The 26,077-nt window shown below is 37.4% G+C and overlaps 2 protein-coding genes across 4 annotated transcripts in view; both read right to left on the bottom strand.

Annotated features, from left to right (window-relative positions):
- Positions 1-21,013, bottom strand: part of LOC146511784 (programmed cell death 1 ligand 1-like) — a 24,267-nt gene extending 3,254 nt beyond the window's left edge. Inside the window, exons 1-6 of one of the 3 annotated variants that reach the window (XM_085171970.1) lie at positions 20,232-21,013; positions 6,791-7,105; positions 5,266-5,517; positions 2,961-3,251; positions 2,720-2,828; positions 1,202-2,335 (exon numbers count right to left, since the gene is read on the bottom strand). In XM_085171970.1, coding sequence (XP_085028096.1) covers positions 2,284-2,335; positions 2,720-2,828; positions 2,961-3,251; positions 5,266-5,517; positions 6,791-7,105; positions 20,232-20,298 — 1,086 coding nt within the window. In that variant the 5' untranslated portion in view covers positions 20,299-21,013 and the 3' untranslated portion in view covers positions 1,202-2,283. Of the gene's footprint in view, positions 1-1,201; positions 2,336-2,719; positions 2,829-2,960; positions 3,252-5,265; positions 5,518-6,790; positions 7,106-9,507; positions 10,443-20,231 lie in introns of those variants that run through there. The other 2 variants (XM_085171971.1, XM_085171973.1) reach the window with 2 other exon arrangements.
- LOC146511783 (CD276 antigen-like) lies at positions 10,539-26,077 on the bottom strand. Its single transcript, XM_085171938.1, has 8 exons — positions 25,993-26,077; positions 16,421-16,735; positions 15,665-15,931; positions 15,188-15,472; positions 14,525-14,614; positions 14,197-14,301; positions 13,214-13,331; positions 10,539-12,881 (listed from the first exon to the last, which is right to left on the bottom strand). The coding sequence occupies exons 1-8, from the start codon at positions 26,075-26,077 to the stop codon at positions 12,788-12,790; spliced, it is 1,359 nt and encodes a 452-aa protein (XP_085028064.1). The 3' UTR covers positions 10,539-12,787.

Raw genomic sequence — 26,077 nt, 5'->3', positions numbered from 1 at the left:
GCTTTTTTTATTATATTGATCCATGTTCCACAACAGAAAGATTTATTATCATGGTTGCTTTCCCACACATTTTTGAAGCTACCAGGATAAAAAAAAAGAAAAGCTCTAATAAATATAAATTTTTATGATGCTCGAATGCGAATATGAATATAAACTAAAACTCAACAATCTACTAGCTTTTCAATTCAATTCAGTTTTATTTATATAGCGCCAAATCACAACAACAGTCGCCTCAAGGCGCTTTACATTGTACGCATGACAAGACAGGGACAACACGAAACTGAATGTTAAATATTCAGTCTGAATATACCAAAAACACAAGACATTTGATCCCAGCCATGATCCTGCTCCGTTTCATGCTACACTGTTCAAAAGGTGAAGAGCGTAGGTAAAATCTGACCCAGCTGGTTTGGTTGCTTACGGCATTCACTGTGAAAAGATTCACACCCTTCATACCATAAATGTCTAAAATATTTTTCATGTAACAAACTGAGCCACAAGTTCACGAGAACTCACAGCATTCATGTAGGAAACTGTTCAAAGACAAAAGCTGTACAAAAAGGTTTGAGTAAATAAGAATACAAAGAACCAAAAAAAAGGTCATTTTCATTCATATTGCAGAATTGTGGCTGTGATGTTAGCCTTGAACATTGCCTGGGTTCTCTTACTCAGGCAGTGGCGGTCCTAGCCTGGGCGAACACCCCCTCTGGCTCACTCTGAAGTTGTTTTACTCTTTCATAGAAAATATTCAGGCAATGTTTTAGTTTTAATATCATTTACTGTAAGATTATTTTCTCAATATATGAAAAGGTGTCACTTCAGCACCCCCTGCTGGAGAACAAAGGTAACAGCGATTTATTGTTAGACATTCATTTTTCATTAAAAAAAAATATGAACTAAAACTAAAGAAAATATAACCAGTATGCAAAAAAGGAGATATAATCAATAGAATTGTTTTTCCTACTTTTCTATTTTGAAACATCACAATCACTTGCATAACCAACAATTTACATTATTGTTAAAAATCTTTCAAGAGCAGATCAAAAGAGCTACACATTGAGTTTACAATTACAAGATGTACCGAGAGACCAGATAATCTAATATGTGTTCACAAGAATCACATTACAATATGACATCCTGCTGTCCAGATGTTTCAGGTTTCTGTACTTTGTATTTTGCCCAACCCATCCTTTTTCATTCCTTTGCATTAACCCTTAAGGACCCACAGTGACACTGGTGTCACTGCCCCTTTACACTTAGAGACTTGGTTATATATGATTCATTTGATATAAGACCCCCGTAATTTTCATGAAAGTAGAAATAGGTCTGGGCTCTTAAGGGTTAATATGCTTAGCTGCATAAGTGTTATACTTTGAAAAGTATGAAATAAATATCTTATCTACATCTTGTTTTTAAAAAAGAAAGAAAATAAACAAATAAAAAAACAACAACAAGCAATCTCTTCCTGTTTTTGAGCCCACTCAATAACAAATACTCCTCATCACAACTCCCTACGTGTCTAAAGCACACCTGTCCATAGAACCCACAGAATCTTCCAGCATCTCCACCATCACGGAAAAAAAACAAAGAGCTGTCAAAGGACGTCAAGAACAAGATTGTAGACCTGCACAAGCCTAGGATGAGCTACACACAAATACCTTTCATCTGCAATTTCTATTTCCTTGCACCATAATTACAAAAAAGAAAAAAAGTTTTTCATGTGCTTTTTGCACAGAAAAACAGAGCTGCCTCTTTTTTCTTCTTCTTTATTGTTCAAGCTTCACAATCCAGGAAACAGCAGGGATGGATATTGAACATGTAGCTTAAATTTAAAAATAAACAGTAAGTTGGTTTTGCAAGTCAGTATTAAGGCATGAGAGGGGGAGAGAGAAAACCATGATGTATGTCATGAGCCGGAGTCTGCTAGTGAGGGGAAGAGAAGAAAAAAAAAAATCTCTTTTTGTGGAGTAGAAAATAGGAAGAACAGAGTCTCAGTTTGTGTTGTTGGCAGAATGTGTCAGTAACAGCTCAGAATCACTCATTTGTAATTATTCATCTATGGACGTTCCTGCTTCGTTGTTCGTTGTATGGGAGCCAAAATTATTTTAGTTTCCAACTGGTCGGTTTTTGCCTTCATGCGGTCACAAAGAAACTGGAACCAGTCTGTCCTTAGGTGCTGGAAGATAAAATGTTTTCTCTGGAATTCATTAAAAGCTTCTGAAAGCCGTTTATTTCTTTATGTCCAGATCAGATGTTAGGGAAGTTTTTTTGTTTCCACTTGTCTTAATTGGATTTGCTGCCTGACAAACTCGGCTGGTTGGTGTCAGATGTTGACCTTAAAAACGGCATCAAAAAACACATCATATATTAAAACCATATATTTAGCACAGAAAAATATCCTGCTGCAGACCAAAATAAGCCATAACATCAGTCAGCATTTTATTTTGACTTCCTGTTCTACCTTTACAGAACTTTCCGAATCTTGGATCTTCACGAACTTCAGTCTGAGACAGAAGTTAAATGAGCCTTTTTGTAAAAACTAAATAAATAAATGTTGTAATTTTATAGTCACAATAGTGCCATATTATGTCTAACATATTAGTTCATATGCTGTCATTCACATAGTGCATTAAATGCATTTTCTGCACTTTGGTCTGGTCTGACTCCATCAAATTCAAATTTAAAAAAAAAAAGAATCTAAGCCACAATTAAATTTTACCTTCTGTATATGCAGTACAGTATCAGACATACTAATGCTGCACAGCAAAGAATTGCCACTGCGATGGCTCCCACGTGGGTTGAATGCAGGAAATTAGGGTCCTTTGATGCTTTTTGATGTTTAAAAAAAAAAAAAAAAAAAAAAAAAAAAACTCTTTAGTTTTATGTCGCTTTAATTATATATTAAATAGATTTAATTAATTTGCAAACATCTTTTGACATTTAAACTTATGGTGCCTCACCTTGATTTTTCGGCATCATAATGTTCTCAGACACTTTCGTCTCCTCAGCATCACTGAGTTTACATGTGTATATCCCCACATGATCTGCAGTAAGTTCCCGTAATGTGAGGCTGCCTGACTCTGAGACGTGCTTCACGTGCTGCTCCCACCCTGCATAGACTGTGTAGGAGATGTCAGCCCCACTCCTGGTCACAATGGTCTGACTGTGGTTGAATTTCCAAATGAGGTATGAGAAGGGAGTGTCAGAGGGAGGGCAGAGGATTGTTGTTTCAGTGTTTGACCAAACAAGAACTGGAATAATAAAACAGAAACATTTATTAAGAAATAAATAAACACTTTAGATAACTTTGTTATAAGTGTGTTTGTTCGAAGTGGGAGAATGACAGATTGGTGATGTGGCTCTTTTCCATTATTCCCTAATCAATGTGATTTGATGCGACTCAAATCAGCTTGGCCCAGCTTTGGTTGTTTTCCTTTACAATTGAGTACCACATCAGTGTGGTTGGGGTCATCATAGCAAAGTAGCCTGAAGGTCCTGTGATGTTATTTCCTTGCGACACACAGACAGCAACATCGGAGGCATCAAAGCCCCGCTATACCAGCTTTTGTCAGACTCAGGCTGATGGTAGTGAGCCAGAGAAGGCAACGTGTGGCAGTGTTGGTTTTTGTACAGCTTGTTGTGGGATATCAAAAACAGCATGATTGATTCTTGTGAAGGAGTAGGTCTCGTGACTCATTGAGTGAAACCATTGCCTGGCCAGTCGGTGGCATGCACCTAATGGAAAAACCCTAGAAAACGAGTCAAGTTGAGTCAATCTAAGTAGCTACTAGTGGTAAAGGGCTAGTAGCTACTTAGATTGGGGTCATTATAGCAGAGTAATCTGTTAGTAACGACTGACAGACTAAAATTAAGCATAAATGAGTTTCCTCTGCAGGGAGTCTGGACTCAAGAGAGGGAGTGTTGAGCTTGCTAATGTGGGAGGGGCTCAGTTTAGAGCTACTACTCCTTTTCACTGAAAGGATCCAGATAAGGTGATACAGGCACCTGAATAAAATGCCTGCTGGACCCCTTCAAAGTGAGGTTTTTAAGCCATGTAATGTATTTTAGGCCTGGGGACAGAACCAGTACACCCCGGAGAGATTACATCTCCAAGTTGTGTTTATTATGTCTTTATTTCTATTATAACATATTGGATAATATCTACAAACATATTCTGATTGGTGTAATCTATAAATACAACATCAGTAGTTTTTATTTGAAATTACAAAAAATTGAGTGATACCAGAACCAAAGGATGTTAGATGGACTGAAGTAATAATGTGAACTAAATGTTGGATAAAACCTGGTTAACAAAAATATGCAAATTAATTATGACTTTACAAAAATAATAATACAACAAAGAAGAAGACTTTGTTTTAGAAGTCTGTTTGCTTTTTGTAACATTTTGCCATCATGATCGTTTCTCACAATACATTATCCTTGTGGTCTCCACGGAAGTGTTAAATATGTTTGTGTGAACAACATTAGGATTGGTTCAAATGTGAAAGGTGAAAAGTTATCTCCTCACGACATTTAAAAAAAAAAAAAAAAAAAATCCCTTTAAATGTGAATTTGTTGAAAAGTGAAAGAAAACTACCTCTTCAAACACCTGAAAACTCACATAACCTATGGAGTAACTGCCAGAACTCTCCTGCTAAGAAGTGGAGGTACCAACCACTGCACAAGCATAATAGTAGGAACTATTAGTACTGACTGGGTTCAGACAAGTAGGCCCACAATGCAACACAAAACAAGACATAACTTTAAGAAAAAAAAAAAAAAAAAAAAAAAAAAAAAAACTTCACACAGATGTACATGAACAGGATAGGCATATTTGCATGTTGCATTAAACCACACGGATATGCTTCTACAACAGGACCTCCCATCTTTTCACTCTAATCAACCAAATTTAGGTATGAAAGAAAACCTCTAAAGCCTAAGGTCCAGTTTGCGCAGAATAAAACAAAGACAACACCATCACCAGTTCATCACAAGATTTGAGAGGGTGGATTTGGTGGGTTTCCTAACCTAAAGACCTCGATCCAGATTCACGGTGCTGGATTATAACATTTACTTGACCATGTTGTTGCAGCTTTAACTCACTCCTTTGGGAAAATGACTCTAAATTGAACTTTTATGACAGGTTAAACTAATTTTTATTTCTAATGTCATTTTAATATTTTAGGTTAATTTAATATCTATTAAAGTTTATTAGATGATATGTCTTTAATGCAAAAATAAACCAAAGATCCTGTACATGCTTACCTGGTTTAAATAAAGTTGCTCTGTTTCTGTTTCTGCGAGTGCTGATGGTGCAGCTGTAGTCCTGATCGGTCTCACTGTCTGAAACAATCAAAGAGCTGCTGATGTTGTAAAGAAGCCGTTCAGTCAGCTTCACTGTGATGTTCTTGGATGAAGGACTGGTGGACCAGGCGAGTTCAGGTTTAGGGTAGATCCCCTCTGAGCTGCAGGTGATGATGTTTTCTGCCCGCTGAATGTTGACTTTTTTGACAGGAGCTGCAAAAGAAAGGAGCAGGTGTAATGTTCACATATTTTAGGTCTACTTCATTGATTTTAAAACAAATTTTGTGACACATATGTAACACATGGGGACACTAAAGCAGTCGCGCCAGAATGTCCTACTAAAAAGAAAGATTCTTTAAAATACAAGGGGGAGCAAGCGAGTCAGATACCCAGGGCACAGAGATGAAGCAGGTCTGATCAGAAACAGTTTATTACTAGGCCAGGGAGCACAAATAAAAACACCCTTAAAATGCACATAATAAAATGTTGTAAATTTAGTAAAACTAAATAAAACAATCGTAAAACCCGTAAAACTACCATTTTCTATATTCACTAAAAACCCCTGCTATAATTATGCCACATCTTCATTATGGGTCCATCAGCAGGCCAGGAATTCCGGCTTTAGAGCAGAGTCCACGCCAGCCCCATCTTTAGCAGACAAGGAAGAGCCTCCCATCTTCTTGTCCTTCCACTGGCCCATCATGTCCCAGCCCAGCTTGCGTTCTGCACCCGAATCCATCATGCGACCACCGCCACAGCTCCCCATGCATCGGTGTCCTGTAAAATAACAAATAGGGGCCAGAACAATGGCCATGGCGACCTTCTCCCAACCCAGCTGCACCCAGTAAACAACAGTGGAGACACTACTCACAACCTCTGCCCTGCTGCCAATCACACGCGTTGTCTCCTACTGTTGCCGGTCCATGAGGTCAGGACTGGGTCACCGCGTCACGCTGGCCATCTAGCATTAACTTTCCAGTCTGGGGCTTCTCTCCTTCAGTGCTCAGCTAGCCTGCTTTTAAAAGGTCTTTACACAGCTGATAGGCCACCTCTGGACACACCCATGCCTCAGCAGGTGGTCCCTATCAGCTAATTGGTCTCATGTGTAGCCAGTCCACAGTGGATTAAAAACTATGTCACATAAAACACTAAAACCCATGCAATAGAAACAGAATAAAACCGTGCAAATAAAACGACACTCATAAATAAACGCTAAAAATCAGAATAAAAACAATATACAAGATAAATACAAGTTTCCACTGTGTGACACATATTTATACAAAAATATGAGAAAGTTTTACAACAACAAAGATTTATTTTGTTAACCTATTAAAGTTCTGTAAAGCATTTTGAATCAACCTTTAAGTGGAAAATCTCTGAGTAGAAAATTATAACTGTCTCACATTTTCAGTAAATAAAAATAGAAAACAAAAACATACCAGAGGAGAAAAATTTCTTGAGTGAATAAATTTTTTGTGACTCTTACCATCTATCTTTAGGTTGATAAATGACTCCTTGTTTCCATCGATGGTGCTGGTGTAGCACTTGTATCTTCCTTCATCCTGAACCTCCACCTTTGTCAGCTGCAGTGAGGCGTTTCCTGTGGAGATCTGGTCGTTGAACAGTGACGTCCTGCCTCTGAAGCGCTGGTTCTGACGTTCAAGCTGATCTTTGTTGTGGTAGAATGAGTGGACAGTAATGTCTCCTGCTGATACCTGATGCCAGTGGATGACTACATCACGGCCACCATAGCTGCACGGCAACAAGCATCTCTCCATGAAAATGCAGGACACTTCAGTATCTGCAACAACAGGTAGAGACACATGATCAAAGTCATCAGAGGTTTTGTGTTTGTGTATTTGAGTTGTTTCTGTTGAGTTAGAAGTTTTGATTCTTTTAGTTCAATTTGGATGAATTTTATTTTTTTATTATTCTACTGAGGCTGTTGTGTGTTTATAGAGTTTTAGGTTCCAGTTTATCTATTTTACTTTTTTAATCCCAGTTTTGCATCATTGGTTTTTAGTGTTTCTCTGTCTGTCTGATCCTCTGTCACATTCTTTCTGTGTCAGTCACGGTTCCCTTATTATTATTATTATTACTTTGTGTTTGTTTATTTTTTTTGTATTGTACTGTATCAAGAGAAGAAAACGAGAAATAATAAAACACAGGTGCTCGACTGGAATGTAGTCTCGGTCTGCACCACAAACTGTTAAACTATCAGGAAGCTCTTTCTAGACTTGTTCATTAGATTTAAAAGAAGTTTCCTGAACTTTGACCTGAATCTCAGAATTACAGAAATACATTTGCTGACATATAAATTCATGTTAATGTAATTATTAATCATAATATATTATAATATAATTATCTAGAGTACAAATGAAAAATTGTTTAAATAATAATTTTTCACTAATGAAGGAAAAATGTTTTCAAAACAGGGCCTTCCTATAAAGTCATATATCATTCATATCAAAGATGAGAGTGTGGATGAATTATTGCAGTTATTACAAAATAACTCTAACAGACGTCATTCAGGCTTAAACACCTGAAAACCTGAAGTGCAAGGTTATGAAAATAGGACACTGCTACCATGAGAGCAGAATTTAACAAAACTACATCTGATAAATGAGAATCTAAAAATATACACAATAATAATTACTGATGACCTCACACCTCAAACATAAATTTGTCACATCTGCATGTTTTCAAATCTTTAACGTTATGAGAAATAAAATCATGTATAACGAGATAATTGTTATACCTTGTGGTTACATACACTTTGATTTGCTATAATTTATCCAACCAAACGAAGCAGTTATTTTGACATTTATCCTGACATGTGATCTTCTTAAACTTTACAGATAAAGTTAGAGTAAAAGGTGGATATATTTAAATTTGTTTTATTTTTATTTTTTTTAAAAGTGCCACTAAGAACAATTTTGCTTCTGTGCATCCAAACAATGTATAAACCTTATTCACATTTCATGATAAATAGTTTTTGACATTGTTGCCTCCACTCCCACACGCTGAATGTGTTCAGTTTCATTCTGCCTTCAACCCAGCGCCTACAGCAGGGTGCAAAATGCTAGCAAGCAGGGCATACGTGGACTGCTATGACCAAGTGGCCAGCAGAGTGTCCAGGAACATCTGCAACGTATACCCTGGAGGTACAAATGTTACACCGACCCTAGGGTGGTTAAGAAAGACCGAGCTAAGATCAGAGGGACTTCCAGATACAGATGGACAAAATGGTGGCATAGTAGTAGTGGGCAAACAGAGTAAGACAGCCGTAGTGATAGATTTAGAGATACTGAGTGATGGCAGCATCAGGGAGAATGAACATTCTGGCCATTTTGATCATTTTCTAGCTTCATGTTATTCATGTCATACTAAAATTTTGGGCTGCCCCTCAGTTTATCATCAAAGAAAGATTAAAAAAAAGAAGGAGCTCCCCTAAGATGTAAACATCATATCCATATACCAGAGGATGCTGCAGAAAGAGTAAAACAGGAAATGAGAAAAAGTAATTGCATGTTTTAAAGACTTACAGATTGAGACAACATAACATAACAGAGACATAAAGTCATGTACAGAAACATGAAAATGAAAAAAATAATACTTATTTGAGGTAAGGAGAGACAACACAGTAGCAAACTGAAGTATGTTGTCAGAGATTTCAAACCTCAGAGTGCCAGCTGGTTGTCTGACAGGCTCTACGCCCAGCTGTTTGTGACTCGCCAAGAAGAAAATATTCATGTAAGAATCCATCCTAACAGGTTGTCTTACAATCCTTTAAAGGTCTCTAAAGTTTAAGAACAGATTTACTTCACAATAACCATGTAAACCACAATTCATTAGGATATCTTGCAGTCACAGTTTGACTCCTGCTACCTTACAGAAAGTTGTAAATACTTCAGTTTTCCTTTAATTATAAACTCCTCTTTGTGTATGTTTAATTAAATTAAACTCACTATTGTGCAGTCAAACATTGTGTGGTGTGAAGCACATTCCTACTTCGCTGAATAATGATCACATTAAAAAAAGAGGTTTCTTGCTGCACCTGTCATTTCTGAGATTTATACCTGAGCTTTAAGTTTGACTCAGTCTCTCTCTTCAGTACCTCCTATATTTGGTTTGTAAACATCACAACTGTGATTTGTATTCACAATAGATGAAAGTAATAAGTGCAGTGAAGCTTTTACTCACCTGCTTTTACAAAAGTCCACTGAAAAGTCAGGACCACCAAAAACACGACACACTTGATCCCAGCCATTCTCCTGCTGTTTCATGGTACACTGAGTGACACTAACCCAGCTGGTTTGCTGCTTACAGCAGCTCAGCATATCCACTGTGACTATAATCACACCCTTCATCTGAATGTTTGAAATACTGTTTTGTGACACATCGAGGAACAAGTTAATCATAAACTGCTCACTGTGTTCATGTAATTAACTTCTTAACTCAGACTTCAACTGTCCAACCAGAAAGTGTTTGAATGACAAAGAATAAAAAGAACCCAAAATACTTCTATAATATTTCACTGACACTGTCTGATGTGTGTGGCAGGACTACATAGTACAGAAAAATGTTTCTGTTGTGGTTTAGTCTGAATATTTTCTCTGACTGGATAATTGTGGATGGTAGCCTTGGTCTGGCCTTAGCCTGGGTTCTCTTGCTCTGGTGCTGAAGAGGTAAGCTATAGAAATGCCTTTTTCATTTTAATGTGGAGCATGTTGCTGACTCAGTATAATGTCTAGGATACAATTCTGCTTTAGATCACGTTTGTCTAAATCTGACTGCAGTGCTTTAAAGCAGACACCGAGAAACTGAGCAAGGTTATTTGTACTGGTGTGACACAGGAGGAAGAGAATTTCCTTTGATAGATAATATTTGGGCTATTTTTAAGTTGTCAGACTGTACTGTAAGATTTTCTTCAAGTATATGTTTTCCACATTATATCATTTCAACCATTATTTCCAGGCATCTTCACCGAGTAACGTAGGAGATAACTTTGTCGTTTTGTGAAAAGATTTCACTTCAGCATCCCCTGCTGGAGAAAAAACAACGATTTATTGTTAGACATGATAAATTTTAATTAAAAAATGAACCAAAACGAATGAAAATATAAATCGTAGGTTAACAAGAAGGATAATGCATTTAATATTTTTATACTTTTCTTTTTTTGAAACATCAGAGGAAATTTGATGACTCACAGATGACTGAAAACATCTTCAAGATTTTATAAACATCATTTCATTTTAAAATTATATGCCTTAAAATAACTTGATTTAAAAATAAAATAAGATCACACTCAATAAAACAATCTCCTGTCCAGATGTTTCAAGTTTCTGTTCTTGCTTTTTTAATGTTTTTTGCTTGTGCAGTTTCCGAAAGTACCATCCTCGGTCATTGATGCTTTGTTCTTTTTTATTTTTGCAGTTTTTGCAGGTAAAGACAAACTCAAAGATTATTGCCACTCTTGAAAATACTTAATTACATTAATATCCTTCCTAATCATTTTCCTCTTTAAAAGATGTTAAAGAACAACAAAAAAAATCAAAAAACACATGATCTTCTCTTTGCTTTGAGCCCTCGCTCGTACAAACACAGATTTGTGGATTAACCAAACAAGATTCTTATGGAACAAGTGAAAACACTGTTTTCATCCAACTGTCACTTTTGATTGATTATATTGCCCAACTGTATTAAGAATACAGTTAGAGTCTAAATGCCACATAAACACAAGCACAAGAATGAGCACTTATTTTGATGTTAAAATGTCTAAAATAATGAACAGTGTCAACTTAAAAAAAAACAACAAAAAACCCAAAAAGTCAAGAAAATCAATCAAAAAAGACAAAAAACACACAGGTTCTTCCAGCAGCTCATCTGGTTACAAAAGCTGCAAAAATAATCATCTGCAAAGGGAGCAAATTTGCTAACATTCACCTCAGTTGATTAAAGATTGAAAATGAGTACATGCAGGCACGTGAAAGGGGGGAGGGGTTGAGCACCTGCGCCTTTCCTGTTTGGTGTCCAATTCCCTTTGCCTATTGTTGAGGTGACTTTTTTAAAATTAAATAATAATAATAATAATGTGTGCGTGCAGAGTCCTGTCTGTGCCCCTCAACAATAATATTTATCTATTAATCACAGTTTTGATAAATAAAATTATCTGGCTTGACTTGACTGGCCAGTCACATGACTACCACTAACCAATGCCTTTGATTAGAGTGCATGCTGGTTACGAACCAGGAACGTGCTCGCAAAGAGCACACGCATTTTCTTGCCACCTGAGCGGTGTGGAGCTGTAGGAGGAACACAAATTAACTCAGCGACACAGACTGACAAAACCAGTAAGTAGTTGTAGTCTATAGCACGCAGGAGCATTAGCTTATTATGTACACGTTGGTAAGTTGTCTTAAATAAATAAAAATAGTAATAAATAACAAGGAAAGGATTGTGGATCAGCACCATGATGGAAACTTGTGGCCGTAGTATATATAGTATTCTGAAGAAGCTCTAAAATGTCATTGTATGTGCGTGCGTGATTGTATTTTATGTGTATAGATTTTTACAAGTGATTACTCATGATATAAAATTGTCCAGACATGCCTGGTAAGGACATGAGGAGGAAACAGTAGGAGCTGTGTGAGGCTACTAAAGGCAGTGGATCCCTCAGCAGCTGGATTACAAGCAGCACAGGTAACATACGTGTACCAGTTGTTTCAGAGGTATTCAAGTATAAAATAATAATAAACATATTTGGAAAGTTTTGGTTCTAGCATTGCTTTGTTATAACTTTATTATGAATTAAGTGCAAGAGTTGTTAAGTGTGGATAATTAAATAACAGATTAATGCAATAGCAAATTGTGCCTTATTCTCCGATAGACAGCAAATGGAGAGTGTTGATGAGATGGACGGAGGAAGAGAGGCAAAGAGTGAGTCACAAGTAGAGCCTTGTTTATTTCTCAGTTTTGTTGCCTTATGATTCCAAGTGCTGTCTCAGATCAACACAGCTCTGCCCTCCAGCACTATCAGCAGCCGGTGCAGCAGGAGCAGCAGCAACCCCTCAACAGCAACATTGCACCCCATCAGGTAAAACATATGTTAGGTTTGCGCTGCACTGTCGCCACCTGACGACAATGATGATGCGATTTCATATTAGATTCTTGATGAATGTATGTCTTTCTTTGCCTTTAGACAATAATTCTGATGGCAAACGAGCCAAACCGGACAGGCGAAAAAAAGATGAATGTATGTTGTTGTTATTCAGCCTGGTTCTATATGCCCCTTTTTAACTTTGAGCACCGCCCCTTTAAACATCTCTGCACGGCCCTCGGTACGTGCACGTTTCAGTTTTTAATGGCTCCAAGTCACTGATTTCAAGGTCGTCATCAGCAGGTTTTTCACTTAAGTTTGTGCTTTACTGAGCAGAGAGCCAAAACTCAGCAGAGTTCAGAGGGATCGACGTCTTCACTACAGTCACAGAATTACACACCGGACCAAAGCAGTGCGTTTACCGGGGCGTGTTTGGATGGTTTTAGAGCTTCCATTTCCCATTAGCTGAAGTTTAGCACTGCCAATAACATATAAAAAAAGATAATGAATACAGTTTTTCAAACAAAGAGAAATCTTCTACAGTCCAAAACAAACACCACATCAATCTGAATTTGCCTCATCTTAAATAAATACTAAATATTCTGATTCTGATTCTGATTCTGATCTGATTTACTGTTCATGTCATGTATGTTGTTGAACGATGCTTCACTCTGACACACTATTAAATCATTTTTGACTAAACAGCAGTTACATTAGACTGAATATAGACATCTGGTTGTATCTTCATATTCATGATACTGTTTTCAAACAAGACCATTTTTTGGTGTAGTTCATATAAGATTTACTCACGTATCCTTTTTGCTGTCTCTACGTCGTTGTTCTCGATGCTCTGGGGCAGTGATTATGAAAGTGTGTAGCGCACCCCAAAGGTGGGGCGCAGAGTTCTGACAGGTGGGGGGCATTTTACCTGGCAGAAGCGTTATGCGGAATAAATGTTTAACATTGGATTCACTTTTACGGCGGAAAAAAAATATTTGCGCCAGTTACATTAAAATTGCACATCCGCTGAAAAGCTGCAGCCGCGTGTTTAAGTGAACAGTGGCAATAAGGAAGTGTACTGAAAAGTGCGAACATGCGGTCGGGTCTGTCGCGTGTTGTGTACAGTGGTTCCGAAACCCAGGATCGACCCGACCACATGTTTGCACTTTTCAGTACACTTCGTTATTGCAGATGTCGACTTACCCACGCAGCTGCAGTCTTTTGGCTACAGCCTACACACATCATCAACAACAACAGGACCTAGTTCTGTTTAAAACCGGCGAGGCGTGATTGCGGATGGCGCTCAGGTGCATCCGCCTCCCCCACAGCCACGCCGCCGACCACGACCCGCTCTGCGGTCAAAAACAGGCTCACAAGAGTGAGTAGTATTAAATGCTCACTAAATTATAAATTTTTCATCTCGCTTCACAAGTTTCTGGATTTATTTTTTTATATTTATTTATTTATATTGCTTTTTTAAAGAAGTGGTGCAGACTAATGAAGCAGTCTAGTGATAAAAGTTATAAATAGTTATTTGAAATGAAAGTTGTGTGTTTAAAACAAAAATTACTGAAGGATTTATTGTGAAAGAATTTATTATCTAAATAAAGTTGCAGCAAGGCTTTTCTGTCCATCTGTTTGGTTTTGATGGGGTGTGAAAATATTTCTTAGGGCAATGATGTAAAAACTCTGAGAACCACTGCTCTAAGGAATCGAGTCCAGGAAACATCACAATCAGTTGAAATGACTTGAACAAAATGAATTGCAAAGTGACGAAAAAAAAAGTAATTTACCTCTTCCTCTTCCTCGTCCATACATCTTAACGACCACTGCTGCTAGTAGTTTAAACATAATAGCAACAAACAAAGTTGCTACAATAACGGCAAAAAATTCTAAAACTGAAAGAAACAGAAAGAGGCATTTAGCTCCAATCTCTCAGGATGGGTTTAAAAAAACAAAAAACAAAAACAGTCCCATAAAAAACCAAATCAAATAAAAAAAACACAAGTTTCTTTGTCTGTACGTCGTTGTTCTTGTTTCTTTGAGGAACTGAGTCCAGAAAACATCATAATTGATAGAATTACAAAATAAATTTCAGGGAAGTAAAGTGAGATTGTTTACCTTTTTTGTATGTATAAATTATGAACGCTACTGCTGCTGCTATAATGACAGTGACTACAATGAGTCTTCTTAAACTAGATCCTGAAGTACCTGAAACAGAAAGAAACAGAGTCAGTTTAAATGTCTTTTGGTTTTAACTTCTTCATGACTCTGAATTAGAGAAGTGGAAAAAAATTAATTTAATTGATGAATTGATGGAAAAAAAATAGGTCCATGTAAAGTGAGACACTCTAGACAGGGCCAGAGGTTTTGTTCAAAATTATTAAATAATTTACTTTGTAGTTTAAGAAGAGATTTGAAGTCAGAGAGAAAGACATGGGAGTGAGAACCGTTTTCCTGACTGCAACAAAAGAGTCCTATATTTTAGAAATATGTACCAGAAAAAAATAAAGATTTATTCCTTTGCCCATCACATCAGCATGTAGTCTAATTCAGTACAACAGCAGCAATCAAATTCAGGGCAACTAGATTGTGAACAAAATTATATATATATATATATATATATATATATATATATATATATATATATATATATATCAATCATAGTGTATTGTATTGTCCAGTAAAATCTTAACCATTTAAGTGTGAGAAAACAAGAAATACTTTTTCACTGCACTGAACTTTTGCAAACAGTTTCATGGGTCCAGACTGAAGCTACCTTACCTTTATGAATCATCACAGATTTGAGACTTATTGTTGTCTCTTCAGCATCACGGACTTCACATGTGTAGATTCCCTCCTGATCTGCAGATATGTCCTGTAGTGTGAGGCTGCCTGACTCTGAAAGCTTCTTCACATGCTGCTTCCATTTCTCTGAGACTGTGTAGTTTGTGACAGTCCCACTCAGGATGAGCTGACTGTGGTTGAATCTCCAAATGAGATTTGAGAGTTGAATGTTTGATGGACTGCATGGGATTGTGTTCTCATACTCAAGAACATCTTGAGAAGCTGAAATAATATTACAAAAAACACACAAAACTTATATTTTTTAAAGCACATTGAGAAATTTTCCAATCTAAAAATTATGCAGATTTACTGCACATATGAATCATCATTTTTCAATGATCTTCAACTGAAAAACTGAATCTGTTTAATAACAAATTTCCACTTAAAGCATTAGTTACATTCATCACTGCTTACGCATTTTCAGAAAAGCTACACTCTTCCTGTTTCTGCGAGTGCTGACGGTGCAGCTGAAGTTCAGATCATGATCACTGCCTGAAAGGATCAGAGAGCTGCTGATGTTGTAAAGCTGCTGTTCAGTCTGGTTGACTGTGGTGGTGTTTTTGAAAGTCAGACTGGATGGAGGGCTGGTGGACCAGGTGAGTTCAGGCTTTGGATAGATCCCCTCTGACCTGCAGGTGATCCCGTTTTCTCCCTGGTAAACGTCGACTTTATGGACTGGAGCTTCAAGAAAGGAAAAGAAAATTGTATTCTTTTGCTAACGTTGTGGAGGGATTTGGACTACAGCAGTTTAAAAGGGAGAAACAGGTATTTGTACAGAATGAAGTAATATAGTGAAAAAATATATTGGAAGCAGAACATCTTTCCATGTTGAGACTAGTAACTGGCTACAAACTCTAATAAATATTGCATTTCATGTTTTTTGAATAGAAATCTCTTTACCGTTCTCAGTTTGAACATTTCACATACTCAACAACTATTTAGAGTTTTTGTAGTGTGTGAATAAGGTTTACATCTCCTGGTCAGGTATGTTATCTGCATATATACGACTACTGTTGACCACTAACCCTGAGTAAATAACTTTACACTCTTGCTTTCTAATCATAGCACAGAGTTACAAATGTAAAACTTTATTCAGTGGAAAACAGAATAGACAAATAAGTATAACTTAAAACTGAATTACTAAATAAATGTATCTTTTTTGTCTCATACCATCTGTCTTTAGGTTGATAAATGACTCCACGTTTCCATTGATGGTGCTGGTGTAGCATCTATATCTGCCCTCATCCTGAACCTTCACTCCTGTCAGCAGGACTGAGGCGTTTCCTCTGGAGATCTGGTCCTTGAAGGTTGACGCTCTGCCTTTGAAGTGCTGGGCCGAGTTTCCTGGCTGGTCTTGATTGTGGAAGAATGAGTGAACGGGAAGATTTCCTGCTGACACATGATGCCAGTGAATGACTACATCAGCACCCTCATAGCTGCATGGCAATGTGCAGTTCTCCATATAAACACAGGACACTTCAGTATCTGAAACAACCAGAAGATAGACATCAAAAAAGTTCAGCTTACTAGAAGTCTCTTTTGCTATGTCACTAAAGTCACTTTTTTTTCAGCTTCTTTGGTCGACCATGATGAGGTTTGTCCTGAGTGGAGCCCGTCCTGTTAAACCTCTGTACCGTCTTGGCCACTGTGCCGCAGCTCAGTTTCAAGGTGTTGGCAATATGCTTCTTCTACTTCTTCAGTCAAGTTTAACGACAGCTTGCATCCAAAACTGTTGCATTACTGCCACCTCCTGGCTGTTAATCGTCCGTCATTCCTGAATCCTCAGATCCTCTTGATGAGACCAGTATTTCTCAAAAAATGAAAAACCACCACTTTCCCTTCACCATGACTTAACTCTTTAACCACTCGTTCAAACGTAAGTTCCCTTCCACCACTCATTTCACCCCACACCACCCTCCTGTGACTTGCATACTTCCTGCAACTAAGGAGTACATGCTCAACCGTCTCCATATCAGTGCACCCATCACACAACCCAGTCGGATGTTTTCCTATCCTAAAAAGAGTACCATTCAAAAAGCAGTAGCCTGTTCGTATTCTACTGACAACAACCTCCTCCTGTCTCTTTAATCCGCCACTCCTCTTAGCTTCTATTGTGTTTTGCACCCTATATAAATGTCTCCCTTTTGTTTCATTATCCCATGCCATTTGCCAGACATTCCTACTTTCTGTCCAAACTACACTTTTCCCTTCAAATTTTGACAGTGGTATCTGTGCATCTATATCGACTCTTTGATCAGCTGCTTTGGCCAACCTATCTGCACTTTTATTACCCAAAATACCCCCATGAGCTGGAGTCCACATTATTACTACATGTTTATGGCAATGTGCTTTTAGCCTAGGCCTCTTTATGCAGAGAATCAATTCTTTTTTTCAGATCCTCAGTGAATTCTTTGCTATGATGTGTCAGGTTAAACTTCCAGTGGCCAGTCTGAGAGAGTGTGAGAGCAATTACACCGAATTCAACACACCTGTCCCCGATTTGCACCTGAGACCTTGGCTGTATCCCAATTCAGGGTCTGCAGCCTTAAAGTACGCAACCTCAACGGTCCTCAAGGGCCGCGTACTTAAAGACCGCTAAGGCCGGAAGTGCGAGGCTTGTGAAATGGGACAGTCTAGCCTCCGTTGCGCTGCCCCGGTTGCCTAGCAACCATGATACTAACAGCTGGAAACGTGTCATACAGCTTTGTTTGACAGAAATGAAGGAGAAAATCTTTTGTTCATTTGTTTGTTTGTTTCTACATGAGCTTTGATCATTCTCTGTAAGATTAAGCTCAGCTATTGAACGGCGTATATTTTAAAGTAAAGGCTTTAAAACCAAGTTAGTACAAACGTCACTAATGTCACATAACTTTGCCGACATGTGGCCAACAGGAATGTTTTAATGTTCTTCGTTATTAAACATTTGCACATAAATAAGTGACATAATATTCAGTACTTACTTAAAGTGCACTCTTCGGGCGCCCCTCATCCGCCGTTTTTTTTTTTTTTGGCAAAATTATCCACACCCACCGCCGCGCTATGCATTCTGGGATATGTTGGGCCACGAAGTCTACACCGCCACGTCCTTAAAACTCAGGGATATGAAGGACGCATTTGAGGGCCGCATTTCGAGCAGCCTTTGAATTGGGACAGCCTTCGTCACGTCGCTGTGACGTAATCGGCCTTAAAATGCAACCTTTAAGGCTGCAGACCCTGAATTGGGATACAGCCCTTGTAAACTAACGTGTCACATGACACCAGGAAGGTAAAATGGCTAATTGGGAATAATTTGGTCACTTAGGGGTGTACTCACTTCGGTTACCAGCGGTTTAGACATTAATGGCTGTATGTTGAGTTATTTTGAGCTCACAGGAAATTTGCACTGTTATACAAGCTGTACACTGACTACTTTACATTGTATTAAAGTGTCATATCTTCATTGTTATCCCATGAAAAGATAGAGTAAAATATTTACAAAAATGTGAGGAGGGTGTGCTCACTTTTGAGAGATAGTATTTTGCCCAGTCTCTTTCTTATTGTTGAATCAAAAACTCTGACATTAACTGAGATTACTGACGCCTGCTGTTCTTTAATGTTGTTCTGGGTTCTTTTGTGACCTCCTGGATCTTTGTCTAATATCAAGATTTGCTTGATGAAACATGTAAGTGTGATACGCAAAATACTAGCAAATCAGGAAGGGGGCAAACACTTTTTCACTACTGTATATGCTCTGGTAGAGGACTGAAAGGTTAAAGACTATCCACAGGGCAACTGGGGTGTTCATACATACATAGTGTAAAGTGGAAATGAGTTTTTCTGTGGAGGATGTCAAATGAAAACAGTTAAGGTAATCAGCCTCAGGACTGATTGTGTTCATTTTGATTATTTTCTTGCTCATAATTCATATCATTCTTATTTCTTCTTATTTATATCACACTAAGCTTTAGTGCTGCCCCTCAGTCCGTCTTAAAGCAAAGATTAAAAAAACAAAAAAATATTTTTTTGAAAGAGTTGCAGAGATGCAGACACCACGTTCCCAACACCAGAGCATGCTACAGAAAGAGTTTAGTGCAACAGGAAATAAGAAAACAGTAATGCTTTTTTTTGTTAATGCAGTGGTATTAACAGCAAATTTAAGTTATATCTGGTACAATAGTATCTAATGCTGTTATTGTTACTATTGTTAGATTAATGTAAAGCTAAAGGAATCACAAAGTACTTTTTAATTTTACATGATTTTGATTAATGACAAACAAACACACCTGATACATACATCATACATGCATGTTTTAAAGGCTCCAGATTGAGACATAATAACATATTTTAAATAAAGTCATGCAAAGAAACATGAAAATGAAAAAAAGACATCTTTGAAGAAAGAAGACACAACACTGTGAAGTATGTTGTCAGAGATTTCAAATCTCAGACAGTGACAGACTCGTGCTGGCTCGTCAACAAGAAAATATTCCAAGGTTTTATTTATAGCGATATGCAGGAATCCATCCTAACAGGTTTCCTTACAATCCTTTAAAGGTCTCTAAAGTTTAAGAACAGATTTACTTCATGTAAACCACAATTCATTAGGATATCTTACAGTCACAGTTTGACTCTATAATCTTACAGACAGTTATACATACTACAGTTTTCTTTTAATTATAAACTTCACACAATTAAAGTGACGTTTTTTTATTTCTGTTTTGCTCCTGTGTATGTTTAATTAAATCTCACTAATGTACAGTCAAATATTGTGTAAACTATATTCCTACTTCACTGAATAATGATGATAAAAAAAGAAGAAAATGAAAAACAGGTTTCTCTACACACCAATAATTTCTGAGATTTAGATCTGAGAGTTTTGCCCTGAGAGCTTTTAAGTTTGACTCAGTGTCGCTGAGTTGTTTGGTTTTCTAAACCACATATCCATGATTTATACTGGAATATACTGGAATAAGGTAGCATGTGTAGAGAACATCTCACTCACCTCCTCTTGCATGAGTCCACTGGAAAATCAGGACCACAAAAAACACGACACATTTGATCCCAGCCATGATCCTGCTCCGTTTCAAGCTACGTTAGTGTTCACAAAGTAAACAGCAATGGTGAAATCTGACCCAGCTTGTTTGGTTGCTAACAGCAGGTTAGCATATTCACTGTGAAAGATGTCACACCCTTCATCTATACTTTTTTGTGACACACTAAGGGAAAGTTAATCAACAACAAGAACCAAAAAAAAAAAGAAATATTTCTGTAATATTTCACAGATACTGTCTAAGGCTTGGTGAGTGTTTGGCAGAACGTCTTGGTGCAGAAAACAGACATTTTCATTCATATGTAGAATTGTGGAGGTGATGTTAGCCTTGGTCTTGGCCTGGGTTCTCCTGACCAGGTGCTGAAGAGCTAAGTCATAGAAATGCCTTTTTCAGTTTAATGTGGAGCGCGTTACTGACTCGGTATAATGTCTAATCTGGAGGATAAAATCCTGTTTTAGATTCTTCTTGTCTAAATCTGACTGCAGTGCTTTAAAGCAGACACTGTATACTGAAAAAGGTCATTTGTACAAGTGTGATACGGGAGGAAGAGAATTCCCTCTGAGGTTGTTTTAGTCCTTCATTGAAAATAGTCATGTTTTAGTTGTCATTTTGTTCTGTAAGATTTACATTATTTCGAAACACCTTCACAGACTAATATCAGAGATCATTTTATCAGATTGTGAAAAAGTTTCACTTTCTTCCTGGTGGAGAACAAAAGCTAACAGTGATTTATTGTTAGACATTCTTTATTTTTTATTTAAAAAAAATGAACTAAAACTTAAGAAATTATAACCAATATATGACAAAGAAGATCTAATCTAATTAAATGTTTCTCATACTTTTCTATTTTGAAGCATCACAGAAATGCCAACATTTCACCGAGAATCACTCATGTCTGAAAATCAGTTTGAGATTTTGCATAACGATGATTTAAGTTTAAATTTCTTTAAGTTACTCGAGTTAAAAATCTTTCAAGAGCAGATCAAAAGAGCTGCATATTGAGTTTATAATTACATGTACAGAGAGACCAGACAATCTAATATTTTTTCAATCATTTACATTAGTATGCTCAAATAGAGTCCTTTGCCCCCCGCCCCCCACAAAGACTAGTGTTATACTTTAAAAATTATTAAATAAATATTTTTTAAAAATATTTAACAAAACTATCTAAAAAATGTAACGACATTTATCTACATCATATCAAATAAATATTGTCATGTTTAAAAAATGAAAATAAATGAATAACACAACAACAAGCACATTTTCTCTTCCTGATTTTGAGCCCAGTCACTTATAAATACTCCTGATCCTAACTCCTTATATGTATAAACACACCTGTCCACAGAATTTTCCAACATCTCCACCATCATAGGAAAAAACAAAGACATTGATTCTTGTCCTTGACGTCAAAGGACGTCATAGGGAGCTGCAATGTAAAGGTGAAAGGTCGTCTGCACATGGCTCCAGAGCCATGGGTTGCCGACCCCTGAGTTAGTAGCTAAACTCAACTTATCAGCAGTTTTCACAGACAAATCAAAGCTGCCTCTGTGAGTCAGGCTCATTTCTTCTCCTTAGATTTATTCTGTTGCACACCCGAAGCTCAAGGGTCCAAGATGAAGCAGGGAGGCATATCAAAAATATTTAGGTTATAATTATAAAATAAAAACTTTCCTTTGATAAAATCAAGCATTAGGATATGACGCGAACAAAATGGGAAAAAAAAGGAAATTAATGTCTCAGTGTTCTTGCTCCTCAGTGCACGTATGAGTTTCTATGGCTCCAAGAAACTCATTTGAAGGTCGTCTTTAGTGGGTTTAGAGTCAACACATTAAGACAGTTCAGTGCTGAAGCAGAGCTGCTGGGGTCTGCTTGGGTGGTGTCAGGTGTTTCACCATTCATGGTAGACCTTCCCTTTGCCATCGGCACAAGTTCAGTGTTACTGTTAACAAGATAAAAAAATATAGCTTGAAAACATATCATTATGAGTGGAAAACAGTGTGTTCAGTTCAAAAATAAACAAATAAACATCACATCCATCTCAATGTGCTTCATCTGATTCTCTGTTTTTCATGTCATGGATGTTGTTGAACGCTGCTTCACTCTGACACACTAATAAAATATTTTTGACAAAGCAGCAGTTTAATTAGAGTCATTATAGACATCTGGTTTTATCTTCAAGACCATAACACAGTTTTCAAACAAGTTTCATAGTGTAGTTCATAAAACATTTACTCACGTATGCAGAATCACTGTCTGTACTTTGTGGTTCTTGTTGCTCTGAGGGATTGGGGTCGGACAAAAAATCATACTCAGTAGAAAAAACATAAACAAATTGAACTGCAAAGTGAAGGGAGAAAGTCATTTACCTTTTCTGCGTTTATAAAGCATGAAGCCTACTGCTGCTACTACTCCTGTAATCACGATGGCTGCAATCACTCCTCCTAAAATAGCTCCTGAATTACGTGAACCTGAAAGAAACAGAAAAAGTCATTTGGCTCCAACCTCTCTCTTAAAAATAGAGTCCAGCATCACATGTGACACAGTTGATGGACCTGAAACCAGTAAGTGCGGCAACATCACTATGCTGCTTCCAGATACACGCTCCCAAGTATGATCCTGGCATACTGCAAAAAATATTCATTCAAATCATTGTCTCGCTCGCTCCTCATTCTATTGGACTTTTTGAAGTCAAGACTGTCATCAGCCCCTCTGCAATGAGGCTCAAGCTACCACGATCAGTGCGCATCCATCCCATTTCATGTTTTGAAGGTCAAACTTGTCCCCTCGAGTCCAATGTCCCCAAGGAAAGCTCCTGGGTTCACAGTCGGCTCTGTAAGCAGGACGTGATCTTTGAGGGGAGGGTTTTCATGATTCGAGTGTTCAGTGTTTTTCCATCTTGGGTCTGTTTCTCTTGCAGGTTCCACACCTGCATCTCTCAAAACAAAACAAAACAAAACAAAACAAAACAGAGAAATTTCTTGAATAAATATATATATTTTGTTGTTTACCTTTTATCTTTAGGTTAATAAATGATTCTTGGTTTCCTCTGTCAGTGCTGGTGTAGCACTTGTATCTTCCTTCATCCTGAACCTCCACCTTTGTCAGTTGCAGTGAGGCGATTCCTGCGGAGATCTGGTCGCTGAACAGTGACGTCCTGCCTCTGAAGCGCTCACTCTGGAGTTTGAGCTGGTCTTGGTTATTGTAGAATGAGTGGACATTAAGGTCTCCTGCTGATACCTGAAACCAGTTGATGACTACATCACTGCCACTATAGCTGCACGGTAACATGCAGCTTTCCATGAAAATGCAGGACACTTCAGCATCTGCAACAACAGGTAGAGACACATAATCAACGTTCAGCCCTCTGATGTTGCAGAATTAAAAACTTTTCTCTCTCTTAATAAAGCCTTTTAACATTTTTCTGCTCCAGTTCAGGAAAATTTAACCCAAATATGCAGCACCGGTGTGGCGACTTTGATTAAATGATTTCCTGATATTCATCAAATGTCATCTTTTTCTGTGCTGTGCAGAGAACTTAAAAACATTAATGACACAATTTCCAAAGCAGGCATGACAACTGTTTTTGATAAATATATACTTTATCTGCTGCTTTATTTGACCCTTTGCTAAGTTATTTCATTTATTCATCAAGTTTTTTATGTTTGTGAGAACATGTCACTGTAAAAGATTGGATTAGGCTGAAAACGTAAACATTTCCAGTTTTCTAGTATTGAATGAGTATTGAAGTATAAGTAAAGTGAAACACATACTGTTTCACATTGTCATGAATCTGCAGTTTTGTGTTAGTATATTTGAGTTCCTGTTTAGGTTTCCATTTATTTTCAAGTTTAAAGCTGAGATTCTTTGTAGGGTGAATTTTAATCCCTGATGCATGTCTTATTATTCTTGTAATGTTAAATCACAGTTTATTGTATTATGCGAGTTCTAGCTACTGTTGATTATATTATTATTAGAGTTTAGATGTTTTAAAACTCCAGTCCTAGTTTTGCACCCTCTGTCTTTATTCAACATAATTTAGAAAAACATAAATTTGTCATATGTGCATGTTTTCCAGCCTTTAACATTATAATAAATTAAATCATTTAGATTAATTCACGAATGGAAACAGAAAAAAAGCTATGAGATGAGAAAAATAACACAGGCGACAAAATAAAATATGTTTTGTTGCTTTTGTGTTCATAGGTTTAAAATCTCAAACACTGACAGCTGGCTGTACTACAAACTCTATTTCCTGCTCTTTACACTCTGGATTACTTAAAGAATATGTCATGGACCTGGGTGACCCTGAGATCACGTGTTATTTTTGAGTTTAATGAATATTAAGAGTTTTATTCGTCTTTCTTAATCCTTTATGGTTGTTTGTGGTGTGATCTGCTCCTTGTCCCTCGTTTCACCGTGTGTGTTATTGTGTCAGTTTTGCTGCCCCACCAGGCTGGAGAGTCCCTGCCTTGGAGCCACCCACACTTGGGATAATCACTCACATTTTGCTGATCTGCTTAATCAAGGAGCTCTACTTAAGAGAGCAGTGGAGCAGCAGTCAGTGTGGGATTGTAAAACTTGGAGTTCAGTTAGTGCTCAGCTCATATAGTTGCGTTGGAATGGTTAATGTGTTTTGTCGGCCGGTGGCTAGGACGGTACTCATTATGGCATCTCTTGTTTTCAGGGTGATTACGGAAACGTGTGGAGGGAGCAGCACACTGTTAAACACATGCACCGAGGAGGACTAAACATTACCACGCATCACAGAGAGGAATCACGGCATGGGGAATTGGGAGGGCACAAACTGGATTGTTGGCACTGTTTTTCTTTTTCTTCTGTAAAAAAAAACAAAAAAAAACACACTTTCTCCATTGTAAAAGTCCAACATTTGGGTTCTCCTTCAGCCAATATGTTTCACTGACCTGTCAGTGAGCACAAACTCACTGCCTACATCCAAACACAGTTTAAACCACCTTCCAATTTTACAGAACCAATCTCATAGTTTGTATACTACGAGTATAGTTTGTGAAATTCCCGCCTCCACTCCCACGCACTCCAGTCAATTTCCAATAATTACATTTCCTGGAAGTTTGGGCATTTTTTTTTCGATGAGAGATAGGAAGTAAGAAACGTGCAGTAAACATGCTTTCTTAAATGGCATTTTATATATATATATATATATATATATATATATATATATATAAATCTACAGACCAGGCCCTGCTACTTTTCTTTTTGCTGTTAATTAATAAACACATGTTCATATGTTACAGTCACAGTTTGAAGGGACATTTAACCTGACTTGAAATTGTTTTTGTACCTTGTTATTTATATTACACTTTTCCTTTAACTATAAACTTCACACAGTTACACTGAGGGTTTGATAATTATTTATTTTGTCTTTGTGTATGTTTAATGAAATCCTCACTGCTGACACTTTGAACAAACTCACTATTGTGCAGTCAAACATTGTTTAAACCATAGTCCTGCTTCACTGAATAATGACGATAAAAAATAAAGAGAAAGAACAAGGTTTGTCTACACAACTTTCTGAGATTTACATCTGAGAATTTTGCCCTGGAAGCTTTTAAGTTTGACTCAGAGTCTCTGTCTTTATTACATTTCCTCCAGTATTTGGCTTTCTAAACAACATGACATTGATTTGCATTTATACTAGAATAACGTAATAGGTGTAGAGAACATCTCACTCACCTCCTCTTGCATGAGTCCACTGGAGAATCAGGACCATCAAAAACACGACACATTTGATCCCAGCCATGATCCTGCTCATTTTCAT

The sequence above is a fragment of the Neolamprologus multifasciatus genome, chromosome 9 (assembly GCF_963576455.1).
Source record: "Neolamprologus multifasciatus chromosome 9, fNeoMul1.2, whole genome shotgun sequence".
NCBI classification, from domain to species: domain Eukaryota; kingdom Metazoa; phylum Chordata; class Actinopteri; order Cichliformes; family Cichlidae; genus Neolamprologus; species Neolamprologus multifasciatus.
The sequence above is the reverse complement of the archived record's forward strand: the minus strand, read 5'-3'. Positions and strand labels throughout refer to the sequence as shown.